General features: G+C 46.6%; 1 protein-coding gene across 4 annotated transcripts in view; it reads left to right on the top strand.

Moving 5' to 3' along the window:
• The window catches only part of PAX7 (paired box 7), a 136,430-nt gene that overhangs the window by 18,799 nt on the left and 100,792 nt on the right, over positions 1-16,839 (top strand). For 2 of the 4 annotated variants that reach the window (XM_061601063.1, XM_061601062.1), the window contains exon 6: positions 1,694-1,822. In XM_061601063.1, the coding sequence (XP_061457047.1) occupies positions 1,694-1,822 (129 nt within the window). Of the gene's footprint in view, positions 1-1,687; positions 1,823-16,839 lie in introns of all 4 variants that reach the window. The other 2 variants (XM_061601061.1, XM_061601060.1) reach the window with 1 other exon arrangement.

Genomic DNA, 16,839 nt, shown 5'->3' with positions numbered 1-16,839 from the left:
GAGCCCTGCAGAAGATCTGAACAAAGGGGCAGGCTCATATTTGTGAAGGTGGCCCTTAAGAGAACCTGTCCCCAAACCATTCAGAGCACCAGGGGTGGGGAGGGTTGCTTTTCCTTCTGGGCAGCCTTCTGGGGGCCACGTGCTGAGGGGTGGGTGGGGCCAAGGGCAAAATGTGGACAGACCAACAAGCATGAAGTTTATCTTTGCACAGTAGGATAGCTTCTCCACTCACTCCTGCACCCCTCTCCATCCTAGCGACAAGAGTTCAAGGTTTTGTCCCAGCTAGGCAAAAACACTCAAAGAAAGTGCAAAGCAGGGCTGGTGAGGAGTGTGGCCTGGAAAGTGTCCCAAGGGCCAGTTAGAGGCCTGGGGGCCACATTTGGACTCCAGTGCCTGAGGTTCCTCATCCCTGGTTTCGAGATTTAAAAGACCACAAGAAGACTTTTAGCTGGGCCAGGAAATACATTGTGACCTCTTAGCCCACATCAATGACCAGGCAATGTCACTTTCTACCAGACATTTTAGTGATAATGGGGTCACTACACACGTGCCTTAAGAATGGGAAATATTATTAATTTATTACCTACCCTTCACCCTGGCATCCCAGAGCAGGTTACAACCGTTCAAAATACACTCTTAAAAACAACATCGACTCAAAATCACATCACCACAAAGAAAATAGGGTAGGTCCTAAAATATACATCTCAGGTGTGCAAGGCCCAGAGTAAAGAATTGTGTGTGTTTATGCAAAATAAGATGTGTGTAGTGTTTGGACTGAGTGCATCGTTGGACTATTATTTAAAAATTGTGTGTGTGTGTGTGTGTTTTAGAGGTTGAAAGTTATATTTATGGGGGACTCACTTGGGGAGTGGGGTGTGTGTTTAAAGCTACATGAACTAGGTGAGTGGTTGTTCTAACCAGATAGTCCTAGATAAATCTCCCCCCTCAGCCATGGAATTAACTCAGCTAGACAGTTTCAGCTAACCACCTGCATCATGGATCTGATGACAGACAACCTTGCAGGGTGGGTGTGATGGTACAGGAAGAGCACCAGAGGTTAGTGGCATGCAGAAGGTCCCAAGTTCAATCCTGCCTGAAATCCTGGAGAGCTGCTGCCCATCAGAGTAGACACTACTGACCTAGATGGACCAAGGGTCTGACTTGATGTAAGGCAGCCTCCTGTGTTCCTATTTAATTCAGCCCTTTCCTTCCAAACAATGAGGGCTAGAATCATGCTTCATTTATAGGGGGAGGTCTGTAGTTTTACATGCAGAAGGACCCACTTCCAATCCCCAGTGGCATCCCCAGATAGGGCTGGGAATGCCCCCTGCCAGAAACTCTGGAGAGCCGCTGCCAGTCAGCATTGACAGTACTGAGCTAGAAGGAACCAGCAGTCTGGATCACGAGCAGGCAGCTCCCCAAGTGTCTCAGGACTTGTAGCCTGGTTTGTATCTGGGTTTGGGAGGTGGATATTCAGGGGGCTCCTTGTTGGGATGGAATGGGGACCTTTGGCTATGGGTTGGGGCTAGAGATAGCCGGGGGTGGGGGAATAACAAGCGTCCGCTCTGGAGGGAGAGATTCTCACTGTTTTTGTTAAATTGTATTTTTTGGGCTCCTTATTTCCCCCATTTTTTTTCTCCCTTCCAAAGCAGCTTATACTTTCTTCTTCTGTCTTTGACTGTCTGAGGTTTAGTGAGTTCGATTAGCCGAGTGCTCCGAATCAAGTTCGGGAAGAAAGAGGACGAGGAGGACTGCGAGAAGAAAGAGGAGGACAGCGAGAAGAAGGCCAAGCACAGCATCGATGGCATTTTGGGCGACAAAGGTAGAGAAAGGAGGAGGAGGAGGGAGGGAGGGAGGGAGAAAATGACCCACCTCTTCCCCCCCCAACACCACCTCAAACGTTGCCGGCTTCTCTCCTGGTTTCCATCCCCCTGTTGTATGTTGACTTATTTATGGAACAAGTGGGAACTGCAATGAAATGTTGCAGTGTGAAATGCTTCTATTCATGGTGCCCGCCAGCCGGCCAGTAATGCCCTTTTCTGGGTTACTCTATTTCATTTTATCCCCATCCACCCAGCATTCTCAGGCCGCTGAGCAAGATATGGTTGATGTTACCCTTATTATATTTGTCACCTTCCACATATTGGGGAGGGGATCTCTTTCCTTTGTTTGTTTTCTACTTCAGCCCACCATTACCTTCCCTCTTGCATGTGTATGGTCCTGTTTTGGCCACTAATGGCTCAGGGCTGGGAGGGTGAAGCTCCTGTTGGTACATGCAACAGCCTTCCCTAGCTTGGCATCATGCTGGTGCTCAGATAATAGGAGTTGTAGTTCAGTAAAATATACAGAGAGTACCAGGTTGGGAAAAGCTGATATGAGACACAGCCCTATCAATGTACATGACGCTTGAACAGAAGGAGTTCCAGTTTTACTCTTTCCCCGCTGATATGCTAGTTTTCTACATGCAGGAGAGGGGATGGTCAAATAGATGTGACCGCAACTTTATCATTGTGCTCTCTTGTTTGTTTTACAATGTTTATTGTGTGTTCAGCCTATTTTATCGTAAACTGCTTTGAAGGCCTGTTGAGAGGCCGGATATGAGGGTGATATTGAATGCTACTCCTACTCAGAGTAGACCCATTGAAGTTAATAGTCAAGGTTAATTTAGGGTCATTAAGTTTAATGGGTCTACCCTGAGTAAGACTTAGTGGAATGCATGCTGCGTATTTTAAATAAAAAAGACAGCAGGTAGGACTCTGTCCTCAAGAGCTTACAGTCCTCGGTTTGATACAGGAGAGGGAAGACCGAGGACTGCAGTTTCCCCAGCCCTATAAGGATGTGTGAAGGGCATGTTTTGAGGACAGAGGATTTTGTTTTGTTTTTAAATCCACAAGGAAATTCTGAGAGGAGTGAAAGGTAAAAGCTTTTTTCAAAGAAGTTTAAACACAAGAGTGGATCCCTTTTTAACATAAAAACTCTGATACCACCTTTCATGTTGGTTTTGCATGTAGTCTCAAAGAAATAATTCATGATCTTAACCAAGTATCGTGGACTTTATAAAATCTTAGTAGCTGTGAGGCTTTTTATAAACATAAAGAATAAGGCTTCTATCTACTCAGCTCCATTGGGTTCAATGGGACTTGATTTTTTTTTTTAAAAAAAGAAGGAAAATCTTAAGGATCCTTCAATAACAATAATTTTTAAATAGCTGTTCAGGTTTAGTGTACTTATGTGCATTATTTTTTTTTTAAATACTATGTCCTGCATAATTTAGGAAAACTAGTGCATTCTTATTTTGCACAATTCCTGCTTTCCTTGCCATGATCCCAATGACAGTGGGACCATGTTTGGACAATTATCCCAGACTTGCATTCCCAACCACTGAAAGTCTTATTACGCCACCCAATATTTAAGATCCTGATATTTGCTCAGCCATTGTCCAAATATGTTCAAGCCCATAAGGTCTAGAAATTTAACATTTTTTTTAAAAAAAATCTGCATCCAGAATCCTGCAAACCATATATGTCATCTTTGATGCATTGTTACAGAGGCTCAGGTTCTTACAGAACAGCTCTGAGTTCAAAACACATTGAATAATGTGGGATTGAATAATGTCTAAAATGCTTGAAGCAAGCTTTGGAATTACACAGAACTCTTCTTTAGAGGTGAAGAAAGCAATGATGTCATAGAAGGAGACACAGCTTCGTACTCTTTTCGTTTGCGTATTATAATTATTAATGTGGTATACCACCTTAACTTACTTTAAAGGGGGGTGGAAATTTAATGAATAAATCACCAACCTGCAGTGTTTCAAGGAGTTAGGAGCTATGTTTAATTTCTCAATATATAAAACAGGGCTGCTTTTTAAAAAGTTTCACTCCAGTATGATGTGATGCTATTTAAATTATTTCTAGACTGACTATAGAAAACGTGAATGTTTTAGCATCTGAAACAATATCCCTGGGAAGATGAGGCTACCTTTTAAAAAAAAAGAAAGTTATTTATAAAATTCCTTAAGTTAGTGGAAGGGAGAGGGCATGCAGAGAATGGACTTTGGAGACTTTCTTTTCATTTTTTTTACTGTTAAAAAAATAAAAATTGCAGGAGACACAAATTGCCCCCCAGAGGAGGTTTCTCTTTCCCTTTTCAAAGCTTGATTGACCCTTTGAAGACAAATCTCAAACTGTTGGAGTAGTGTTAATAAAATTAGAGGATTGGTTTGGAAATACCATAGGGAGAGAAAAGGGGGGTTGGATGTGTGGGTCTTGGAAGTGTTAACGTGTTACCTGCTGTCTGACGGGGATGGTTTGATTCACACACACACACCCGTTTTGTGTGCGCCTGTGTTTTGGAATGGATGGCAACTCCATGTGAAAGGCCAGCATTGGACGTGTGAAACCTGGAGTCACTCCGGATCAGTTCTTTAGAAGGCCATGACAGGGAGTGTGTGTTCCTTAATGAATTTGTTAAACAGATCACTTTCTCTGCTGCTGCTGCTGTTTTCTAAACGGTCCCTTGAAACCTCCTTTGACAGTTGACAGATGTGGGGGGGATCCGATTCAATTAACAGTTGAGCTTCTGGATATCTTGGGGGGGACGGATGGATAGATAAAGGGAAGGGAGATGGAAATTGGGGAGGGATTCTCTCCCCCCCATATATATATATATATATATTGCTGAAAGTTATCTTCCAACATTATTGAAATATACTCCCATTGAAGGAAGGTCTTGTTCTGCACGATGCCCAAAGCGTTTGCGTGTGTGTGTTTGCGTTTTAAATAATAATGCGGCCTAGCAGTTTTTATCGCCACATCCTCCCCTCCCAATCAATTAATGGTTGGGGGGGAGCCGATGGTTTTCGTCGCTTGTGGTTTCGTGGTGGCCAGAGAGGGACTGAGGCGAAAGCTTCTGTAACACAGCGGCAGAGAGCCCTTGGAAGGGGCGCCTGAAAGTCGTTCTCTTGGCGTGTCAATGTCTGTGATTGCGACTTTGTCAATTGCAGCGGCGGATCCTTGCCAATTTCAGCCGTTGATCTTCTCCCCCCGCCCTCCGATTTGTATTGATGGGTAATGAGGAGACTCATGATTTAACATCTTTTGGGAAGGAGGAAGAGCATTTGGGAGGCGTAAAAATCGAGAGGCTGGACGCTAACACGCGGAGAAGTTTTTATGGAGCAATGCTTGCAGTCTCCCCTCCTTACCCCCTCCTGTCCATCACCGCCCCAAATAAAGATATTGAAAACGATCTACCAAAATTTCTAGGGACGGAGAGAAGCGGGAGGGTTCTCTCTTAAATCTTGTGCATCTTCCTCTGGAAGCTCAGGTGGGGGCTGGCGTCCCGGTCAACACTCGGAGCCCTTGGCGGCACAGTCTTTACTCGCGAGGAAGTATATACAACCAAGGGGGTGGTCTATAATTCTCTTGGGGTGGGGGGAGGAAATAAACAATTGGATTTATAGTAGGGGCTTGTACACTTTAGCGGAACGCTCTCCTTTAAAATGAAATAAAATCTGACTGGAGTGACTTTTCGATATGCTTTTGTGTGTCCCAGGAAACAGACTTTTTTTGTTTTTCAAAGAAATAATTTCTCAAGGTCTTCTAGGAAGGGGAGAGGAATCCCTTTATAAATTGGTCAGTGGTGTCCGATTGACTATACCGCGCTGCAATGGCAGGGGGTTGATAAAAAAAACAACCTACCTTTTTATTGCAACAACAAAAATCCAATCCAAAATTCGGCTCTCGAGCTCGAAAAGTTGGACTAGAAGGTGCACACACACACACACACACACACACACACACACACACACACACACACACACACCGGATTGTTTGGCTATCGGTTCTACTCCACACACTTCTCCCGCCTCCTTTTTGGTTAACCTTGGAGATGAACTTCGCTCACAAAGGCTTTTTCCCAAGTCTATTGAAGCTTCGAATACGGCAAAGAACTCGCCGACCACAAAAAGCAAACAGTGTGTTTTTTTGGAGGGGGGGGAGACAGAGGGACGAAGCTGCGTGTGTGTCGCTCTCTTTCCCTCCCTCTCAAAGCTCTCTTCTCTCCCCCCCTTTAAAATAGTATGGGGCGGGGGGAAAGGACGGAGGGGGTCAGACTTGGTTTATTCTCATTCAAAAATTTTCAAGCAACGCGGCGAGGTTTGAGAACAAAGGGGGGGGAGAGAATGGGAGATAGATTATTCAAAGCTCCCCGCTGGTAGATAGTTTTGTAATATTTTACGCACCGTCTGTTGGAAGGCGAAAAGCGGCTGGAAGTAGCAAAACGCTTCTTTCTCTCGCTCCGTAGCCGCTGCGAAACGAGCTCTTTTGTCGCTAAACAGAGATCAGTTGTTTTTGTTTAGGGTCCAGGTTGTGATAAAATAAAATAAATGGAAGAAGGGGGTATACTTTTGCTTAGGGGCTCAGCCTCTTCAGAACAGCTTAAACTAGGTTTTGTGCACGCCCACTTTCTCCCCCCCCCGAAAAGTTTATAAATTGCATTCAGGGGAAGTTTGCTCATGCAGGGTGTTTCATTCCATTGTTTTGTTTCTTCTTCTTGAATTCTACTTTTGCTCTCTAGCCGTTTAAATAGTTGTACTTTTTCTCCCCCGCTCAATTTCAGACTATTATTATTATTATTAGCATTAGCATTAGCATTTTCTACAACTCGTTTGGTTCTTAATAGATAAATGCGATGTTCTCAGGGAAGAAAATGGAAAGAGATGGAACTCGCTGGCGTGCATGCGTGCAGTTGGGACATGCTCAATAAATGGACTGCTCCAAAAGAGACAAATATATAAAAGCCGTCTAAGTTCCTGGTTTACAAGCTGCCTTACAGGAAAAACTCCTGAGAATTTCCTCCCTTTTAACAGGCGCTGCTTGCTTGAAAGCCAGTTCCTGAAAACCTGCAGGATCGTGGCTTTTTTAAAAAAGAAAGGCTTCCCCCCCCCGCCTTGAAAATAGATGCGTTTACTTGCGAGGAGGTGCAGGCAGGGCCTCCTCCCAGGGAAATGGAAGCCCCTTTCTTCCAGCGGTGTGTGAGGAGGTGTCGGGCTCGCCTTCTCCCCACCCACCCCTTAAGGCTCCGATCCGACGGAGCTGACTTGGAAGTAAAGTGCGTCCTTTCTAAACCGGAATGTATGCGTAGGTTTCTCGTGCAGCCACGTTCCTGCTTTTACAGGCCCTCGGGAGGAATGCATAATTCCGAGGAAGCTGGTTATGGCCGGAGGGGTTTTTTTGGAAGGGGAAAAGAGAAATCGCGTTCTGTTTCAGTAAAGGGAAGGTTCTTGTGCGAAAAGGGTTCCGCTTCTATTCAGCGTCTCGATCGATCGCAAAAGTAGTTGGATTCTCTCCCCCCCCTCCATAATTTTCTAACCGTGCATTGGATCTCTCCTTGGCATTTTTCTTAAGAGAAAGAAAAAAATTCTTCCCACAATCCATAAATCTTCTTCCAAGCCTGCCAAAGTTTTAATTGCCCTAATTAAAGTTACTAATGACTATACTTAACTTGTAAAACATTCTCCACCCCACCCCACCTTTGCAATCTCTCTGAGTCTGCGTCCTTGAACAAAGAAGAACTTTGTTCACCTCTCTCTCTCTCTCTCTCTCTCGAGTAAATTCTGTTTGAATTAAAGTTAGTGACTTCCGAGTAAGTGTGCAAAAAGGATCGGGCCCAGACTGTACATTTGCGTCCGTCCCGTTGTGTTTGGTGGAAAAGACTCGCTGGAGAAACGTGTCTTTGGGATCGAAGCCTTTTGCAGCTCCTAACCGTTCCCCAAATTTCGACTGCTGTCAAACGTGGCTTACTGTCCAATTGAGGCGAGCAAAATCCTTCACCAAAACTAGCACTTTTTTAAAAAATTAAAAACTAGATATTCACAATTTCACACCCTGTCGCCCACATTCTCAAAAACGTACAAAACATAACCTTTTAGCTGTTCAATCGGCAGTGCTCTCTAAGGCGCTGTTTTTTCCACCTCACTGTAGTAATTCCTTGTAGTTAATCTTTGTATCATTTCAGTCTTGTTGCAAATCCCCTGAAGGACGTGTGGAAAGGCGGACTACCGCTCAGATGAATTTTTGTTTCGAAATACTGTACTCGGAACCCAAATCCCTAAACCCGATCCTGTGCACCTTAACTCAGACGTCAGTCCGAGTAAATTTAGTAAGGCTTACTCCCGAGTAAACGCATTGCTGGAATTGCGGGGGAGGGCAGAGGGAGAGCAACCGGTTTCCTCCGCCCCCAGCGACTGTTTTAGGGATGGGAGAGGTAAGGAGATTTGGTTAAAATGGGGCTTGTGAGTTTAAGGGCACCCACCCTCCCTGTGGTAAAAATGTGCTTAAAATTGCAGCCCGATCCTATCTCATGCGTCTATTTGGAAGCAATCTTGTGCTCAGGTGGGTCTGTCTTACGCCCTTGTTGAAGGAACAAAACACGCGTAGGAGCTGAACCTAACAGCCCCTCCGTTTCCTAGCAGGAACGTCGTCAGCCTACTCGGAGGCAACTCCCACTGAATCCTGCGGGAGTCTTACTCCCGGGGAAGTGCGGGCTAGGAAACTCAGGAAGTGTCAAGCCAGTGTTTACTGTGCGGAACGCCGGCCTTGGAACCTGATCCGAGATCTAGTCGGAAATAAATCCACCCCTTTCCAAAACAGACGAACAACCCCGGATGCAACTCCCAAGTAAACGCGCCCAGGGCTGCAGTTTAGAAACGCGAGTGTTTCCGCTTGGCGAGGTTCAGGGCTCAAGCCCTTTACGTGCCTTACACAGAGGTAAAAGTCCCGGGAGGGGAAGAGATGAGGCAGGCGTTGGGTTGGGAAGGGATTCCCCCCCCCAAAAAAACCCCGAGTCCTATGTTAATACCAGGTATGCTTGGAATACGCTTCTCAGGAGAGCTTTCTAGGGAGATTTCTGGGCCATACAGGAATTGGGAGACTGCAACATGGGAGGAGAAGATGTTTGGGTTTGGGGGGAGCCCCCCCCTCTCGAATTAGTGGCCTCTGCTGAATTTTCTTTGCAGGGACGCGCCGTCGTCACTGCGGCCTGAAAGAAAAGGTTGCACGCGGGCGCCTGTTTGCTTTCTTGTCTCTCTCGCCCCCGCTCCCCATCATCCGCTTGGCATTTAATAACGTTAAGACTTATTAGCGGCCGTAATGAAAACGGTGATGCTTGAATAGAGCGCTGTGTTGGAGCCGGGTGTAATAGCTCCGAGGCATGTTAAGAAAATGTATTTATCCCCAATCAGGGACTCACTCTTTGGGTTCCCAGCACAAACGCTAAGTTGAAGGGGTTTAAGACAGATTAAATTGAGTCTTTATTTCCTTCGCACTTTCATCTTTAAACGGCTCGCTTCGCTCGGCCCTCGGCGGATATTCTTGAGGGGCTCTGCTGTGTGTGCGCGTGGGGGTTTACATCCCTCCTCCTGCTCGTCTCTCTCTCTCTTTCCCCCCTCCTCAAAACCTTGGCTGTTTTCATTTCGCTCTACTTGCCGTTTGTTTAGGATGGGGAAGAAATGGGCTTGCTAGTGGCGCCTCAGCGAGCCCTGGTGGCCCGCAGCACGCACACCCCACCTCCTTTCAAGATGTGTCTGATGGGCTAGCTGTTCGCTAGCCCAGGGAAGCCGATGCCAGGATAAGTGGGCTAGCTAGGTTCCAATCCTACCTCCACCTTCAGAAATGCACAGTGGGCAGAAATAAGCCATTCCTGGACTTAATCCACGCTTAATGGAGCCACGCTGTTTAACTGGGAAGGGGTGGCCCAGCCTCGGATCAAGGGGGAGCCCTTGTGTTGTGATTTGGGTTTTTGATAATCTCCAAGAGAGAGTTGGAGAGGTTCAAGGAACTGACTCTCCCCCCGTCTGGAAATGTATGTGTTTTTAACTAGTATATGTGTGATAGTGTTAATCTAGGAGCAAGACCCACTAAGAGTTGGGGGGTGCATATGTTTGGGGTTTTTTAATTTGCAGATCATAATAATTTGGTATTAAGTTGGGGGAGAGGAAGCCGCGAAGAGAGAAATCGACCAGCACCTGTCTAGTAAATGTCATTTATGCTTGACTCTTCTTTAGCGCCTGTTTTTACTCGTGATAAAGCTGTAGAAGCTCCCCGAGATTATCAACCCACTGGGTCGTAGCCAATCCTGTGACCCACTGAACTTAATAGATATGGCTAAGGCTGCAATCCAATGCATGTCTACTCAGAAGCAAGCTCCATTGCGTTCAATGGGACTTGCTCCTGGGTAAGCATGTACTGGATTGCAGCCTAACCCTAACGTAGGTTCATTCATTGCAGTGGGTCTACTCTGAGTAGGACTTGGTTGAACATAGCCCACTGACCATGCCTGGCGAGTAAATGGCACGTCCTGAATGCACGTCCCATCTGTTAGATTTAAAATATGGAGGGGGAGGGAGAAGGAAACCGACCTCTCTTTAAACGACTCGCCCCAGCCCTGTGCGTGATTTATCTGGGCTTGAAAGTCTGCTAGAAGAAGCGGACAGCTCCCTAAGTCAGCTTCAAAACCTGGTTGACCTTGGCCCGGCAAGCAGTTAAATTTACTCACCAGACAGAGCCAGAAGCCGTCGATGGGATTATTGCATTCCTTCGGCTGCGAATTTGCCGAGGGGGGTGCACAGGAGGAGATATGGGCTTAGGAAGGTAGGAAGCTGCCTTGTACCGAGTCGAGCCGCTGGTCTGTCTAGCTCCGCGCTGTCTACTCCAACTGGCAGCAGCTCTTCAAGGTTTCAGGCAGGGGGTCTCTCGCAGCCCTACCTGGAGATGCTGCCGTTGGGGATTGAACCTGGGACTTTCTCCCTGTACATGCTCCTGCCTCCCAGAAGAAGCATCTGGCGGGCCGTTGTGAGCCCAGGATGCTGGACTAGACGGGCTCCCTTTGGCCTGGTCCAGCAGCCGAGCCCTTTTGGGGTTCTGGTGTGGACAGTTTGACGCGCCTCCGAGTGGTCCGAGTTGGGTGTCGGGGTGCGGGGAGGTGTTCAGCCCCATGGAAATGGGTTGATTTAAAGTCCTAGCCAACATAGTCACCGATCACCGCCATCACCCCCCTCGGTTTGCCTCCATGGGGTTAACTGCAGACTCAAGACGGTGGGTGCGCGTATATAATTGAAAGAGGTTTGAAAAAATCTTTTTTTAATGGCTGTATTTTTTCTGTACAAAAAAAATAACCAGATATGAAAAATGGAAAGGCTAGGCTGTTTTTTTTTAAGTGTACCAAAAATTTCCCTAATCATGTGTCTGCATGATTTTTTTTTCCTGTTATGTTTGACTGGCCCTCTGAATGGGTCTTCTGGCTTTTGGTGAAACCCCCCCACCGCTTCTCTCTCCCTCTTTCTCCTGATATAAAGGCCCCCTCCCTCTCTAGACCTCTGCGCCCCAGCCTACCTTGCGCCTGGGCATCTCTCAGCCTTGCAGGTCACTGAAACAGCCCCATCCCACCCAATTTCTTCTGGGAAACGGGGACAATGAGAGAGAAGGAAGGAAGTGGTTTTGCCTGATTTAATTAAGGGAGGGGACCCCCTCCTCCTCTCCCTCTTTCCGTCCATCCTGGTTTTAGTTTCACACCTGGAGAGATTAGGCCTCTCTGGCCCTACACCTGGCTGCTTCTTTAAAAAAAAGGGGGGGGGAGACATAAAATCCCTTTTGGATCTGAGGAATTGGGCAGGGGGTGTTGGCAAGGCCCAGCTTGCTCGCTCTTCCCCCCCACTTTGCAAAAAAAACACAACCCCTCACTTCCAAACACACACACACACACGCACAGAGCTGGGATGTGCTTCTCTCAATGTGTTCTCTAGAAGGGAGACTCCATCAAAAGGGGTTAGCAATCTAATCAAAGAGCGAGCTGGTGGGATTTGGCAGGGGTTGTGAGGGGGATCAAGAGGAATAATGGGGGGCAGGAGGGGAGATGGAGGGGGCTCAGGGCTGCACTGTGCCAGGCGCATTGGCAGGCAGGCAGGCAAGCAAGTAATAACCGGTAAAGGGAGAGAGAGAATTAAAATGAGGAGGAATAAGGGGGGATTGGGAGAGAGCTCAGTCTGAAACCTGAAGAGCTGCTGCCAGTCAGAGCAGACAGTATAGAGCTTGATGGCCTGAGGGTCTGGCTTAGAATAAAGCAGCTTCCTGGGTTCTTCATGTTGGACGTGGGGCAAGAGCAACTCCTGTTTTGTTCTTTTGTTTATGTTCCAGAAGAGAGATAGAGTTGGAGTCCTACAGATGGATAGGCTTAGCTACCTTTACCTGGGATGCTCTGACTGACTTCCTTCTGTTGGGTCTTAGGGAAGCTGATCTGCCCCTCCTCCTTCTGCCCTTCCCTTCTTCAACTGTCCCAGACACCTTTGTCTCTGCTCTCTCTCTCCTAGCCATGAGGGCAACTCCTGGAGAAGCAGATAGGATCTCTAGAAAATGGTCCTCATTTTCATGGAGGGAAAATAGACTGAATTGCCTCCCTGCTTCTAGAGATCCAAAGTTCTGCTCAGGGTAGGAGACCTGTTGACATGAATGAATCAACATTAGATACAACCCATTGTATGGAGGAGCATTTTTTTTAAAAGAAAAGTCTGTTGCATTTTGTCCTGCGATTAGTTTGGGCCTTCACCAGGGGTCAAAACAAAAGATACAAACAGCCTGCAGAGATGTCTCTTAATAAAGTCACTTGTTCACCTTCCCTGGTGACTCTGGAAAGCCAAGACGCTTAGAAATCAGTTCTGATTTAGTTATGCAAAATTCTTGGTGGCTTTGGTAGACAGAGATGGTTGGCTGTAGACCAGTGTTTGCTGGGTGGCCTACCAAACGATCCTGAATCATGCATAGTGGTCATTTATCTAACAAGCCTCATTGGCAGGATTGTATCTAGATCAGATGGTGAGTGACCCTGCAGATGTTGTCAGATTCTAACTCCCATCAGTTCTAGTTAGCATGGCTCATGGCTCTATTCTTCTTCTTCTTCTTCTCCTCCTTCTCCTCCTCCTCCTCCTCCTCCTTCTCCATCCATCCATCCATCCCTCCCTCCCTCCCTCCCTCCCTTTGTGATCCCAGGGCAAGTTACAATGCTTTAAAACACATCATTAAAAACAACTTAAAATTGCAACATCACCAAAAAAAAGTCTCAGGTGTCAAAGACCAGGCTAAAGTGGTGCATCTTGAACATTTGCCAAAATATGTGCAGTGAAGTTGCGAGATGCACCTCTGCAGGGAGGGTGTTGGGGCCGCCACCACCCCATGCTTCTGAGGGCCCCTGCGGCTGATCTTAGCATTCAGGAGGATCTGTAGGGAAGGAGGTGGTCTTTCAGATGTTATTGGGAGGAGGTGGCCCAGCAACATTGGTGGACCATTGGCTGTCCACTCCTGATCCTGAGGGAAATGTTGGTTTTCTAGAAATCCATAGTTTGGCTGCATCCACGGAAAATAATAACAGAATCTGCCCACAAGACAATAAAAAACAGTGTTCATTGCCCTGAAATTCATAACTGCTTAAAAAAAAGAATGCCAGTCCTAAAACTTTTAATGGAATCTGCAATATTTACCATGCACATATATGCACAAAGGTGTTGTACAGGAATTACTTGAGCTGGCTGCCTAAAAAGGCATTTTTAAAATTGTAGGTTGAACTGGATCTCCAGAGCAAAGGAGATGATTTCTCCAGGAAGCAAAACAGTGTGTGTGTATTCAAATATAGAACTGTGGCCTGAATCAAGTGATCTCTCATCTACAGAAAGTGATCCTCAGCTCATACAGAACTGGAAATATTCTTGTTTGTTTCCGGAAAGCACATCTCTCATTGTAGATAGACAGAATTGTGGTCTGGAGTGAAAAGGCCTGTTCTCTAAAATGCCAACCCCAGACCTGGCAACAGGATGGGTTGCAATCAACATTTGCACTATCTAGAAAGGTGGGAGCAGCTCTGGGTTGATTCTAGAGGGAAATAAGCTATCCAGCTCAAAGGAGGGTGTGCAGAAATCAGTGGTGGCTCGTGTAGGATAACAGGTAAAGGAGAATGTGAGTTACCTGTGGTGAGGGATAATTGGTGATGGGGGTGCATCAAAGAGAATCCTCATGGGGCTTACGTCAATAGAGTCTCTCAACACCTCCCATTGCCACTTTCTGACTGTCCTGCCTTCCTCATCTGGCATTTTGGACTGCACAGATTGGTTTGCCCTGTTCAGAATCTGTGCTGGCTCAGCCATATCAAGGCGACTGTGTAGAACAAACCCCATCCTTGCCCAAATCTGGGCCTTGCAAGGCTGCTAGCCGTGGTGGCTGTGTTCACCTTCCACTGTTGGGGGCAGTGTGATTCTGAAAGCCAGTTGCTGGGAACCACAGGAGGGGAGAGTTGCTGTTGTGCCCAGGTCCTGCTTGAGGGCTTCCCTTTGGGGCATCTGGTTGGCCACTGAGGAGGCTGGACTAGAGGGGGCCCCGTTGGCCTAATCCTGCAGCCAGACTCTTCTGGTGTTTTCATCAGCTAGCCTGGTTGGGTGTGTTCAATTCACAGGGGCATCTATGGCAGAAAAAAAAGATTCTAGGCTCACAGATTAATTGCATGTTCAGTGCTCTGTGTAGGTGTGTGTCATTTTTGTTTAAAACCCATTGGACCAGCAGTGCTGTTGAACCAAATGTTTAAGCTGCAGAGCATGGCAATTTATTTATTTTTCTGGGATCTTTTTTTCTGGCACCTTTAAACCTGGTGTCACTTTCTCTCTTGTGGCTGAGTATTTGACTCTCTCTTTCTGGGTGCCTTGTGAGATTGTTCAGGAGAAAAGAGAGAGGTGTGTGTGTGTGTTTCTCCAGCAGTGTGGTGAAAGGAATTATATTTACCCATTTTTATTTATTTATTGTTTTGCAATAAGCTTGGTTATGGGGTGGGGGGAGAGAGAAAAGAGATGTTGGAAAAGATGAGACAGACAGACACTTCAAACGAATCCATCATCTCTGGAGCCAATGGAAAGGGAGATTTAGAGACAGTGGTGTGTGTGGAAGAAGAGGGGGAGAGTTATTTAGATATTAAAAAGCCACATTTTCCTAGAGGCATCAGGAGTTGCTGCCATCCACACTTTTTCCTCGCAGCTATTTGGCTGGGTGAAATACTCAAGACCCAAATGTTGCGCAGAGATAACGCTAGCAAGACACCTCATGGTCCTCAAACTGCATCAGAGCATTAAACCCGGATTAACCTCCCCTCCCCCTCCATTCTCCTTCCGCTCCCTCTCTCTCCCCAACTTCCCCATCACACATGGATTTTTTTTCAGTGGAATTTACATGGAAGGGTTGTAAAGCATATACAATTCTTAGCCTTTAAGCTTAAAGGTACTTAACTGGAGCATTAGGGTAAAACCGCGGGGGGGGGGGCGTAGGATTGGGGGAGACAAGAGCGAAATGGTCTCTCCAAAATTTTGTTGTGGTTGGTTGTCTCATACCAAGAAAAATCAGGGAAATGTCTAAAACCACCAGCATCTCCTGCCCAGTTAACAGTTCTGATTATCATCAATGGCACCAACAGGGTTGGACTTTAGGGCAGAAGTCAAGGGCCTCACTCAACAGAAAGGACAGTAGGGCGCCCAAAGGCAGCAGAGTGGACTTACCACATATTGAAGTAATGCAGGTTACCAACTAAAGAGTCCCTTCCCCCCACCGTTAGAGCATGAAGTTCAGAGTCTGCATGAAGAACATCTCAGTTCAATCCCTGGCAGCATCTCCAGGTAGGACTGGGAGAGACTCTTGTCTGAAACCTGGAGAGCTGCTGCCAGTCAGTGTAGACAATGCCAAGTTAGATGGACCCAATGGTCTGACTGGGTATAAAGCAGCTCTCTTTGTCCCTATGTCTAAAATTAACCTAACTCTGCCACTGAAATTCCATCCATACTGTGTCCATCTCGATGTACTGTGGAAAGGTGGCAGAATGATTGATGCTTTTCAAGGGCACAGAGCCTCTGATGCACATTTTCTCAGAGAGGGCAGGCTGCAACTCAGTGGCAGAGCATCTGTTTTGCATGCAGAAGGTCCCAGGTTCAAGCCCCAACATATCTCCAAGTAGGTCTGGGGACAATTCCCTGCCTAAAACCTTGAAGAGATACTGCCAAGCAATGCAGACAATACAAGCTAGATGGACCAACAGCTTCCTGTGTTCCACGTTCACTTGCCAATGGTCTGACCTTGCATGGAGTGACATCACTGTAGTCTTTGACCCTCCAGATACTGCTATACTCCAGCTCCCATCGGCCCCAGCTGCAAGCATGGCCAATGACCAGGGATTATGGGAGTTGTAGACCAGCAACTTCTGGAGGACCCCACCCTAGCGGTAGCATGAGGGCTTTGGCTAGGCATCAAAGGCCCTCCTCCGGGTGCCTACTCCGAGGGAAGCTTGGAGGATGGCAACAAGGGAGAGGGCTTTCTCAGTGGTGGCCCTCAAATTATGGAATTATGTTTCAGATGAGGTGCGCCTGGCACCAACACTGTTATCTTTTCAGCACCAGGTCAAGACTTTCCTCTTCTCCCAGGCATTTTAGCATGTGTTTTTAAATTGTTTTTTTAAAAACTGTTTTTAAATTTGTATATTTGTATATTTGTTTTTAATGTTTTTAATTGTTGTAAACTGCCCAGAGAGCTTTGGCTATGGGGAGGTATACAAATGTAATAAATAATAATAATAATAATAGGCACAGGATTCTTACCCAAGTTTTGGAGCTGGGGAGGAATCTGAGTGGACATGAGCAAATGCTGTTATTAGATTCCTTCCTGAGTCTATTTCCAGTGCTTCTGTTGAACACTGATTTCTTGCTCAGCCGCCCACTGGGTGCTGGACAGAACGCACCTCTCTGCCCAGAGGTCTGTTGACACTCTTACC

Source organism: Rhineura floridana, chromosome 18 (assembly GCF_030035675.1).
Source record: "Rhineura floridana isolate rRhiFlo1 chromosome 18, rRhiFlo1.hap2, whole genome shotgun sequence".
In the NCBI taxonomy this organism is placed as follows: Eukaryota; Metazoa; Chordata; class Lepidosauria; order Squamata; family Rhineuridae; genus Rhineura; species Rhineura floridana.
This window is presented reverse-complemented; position numbering and strand designations above follow the sequence as displayed.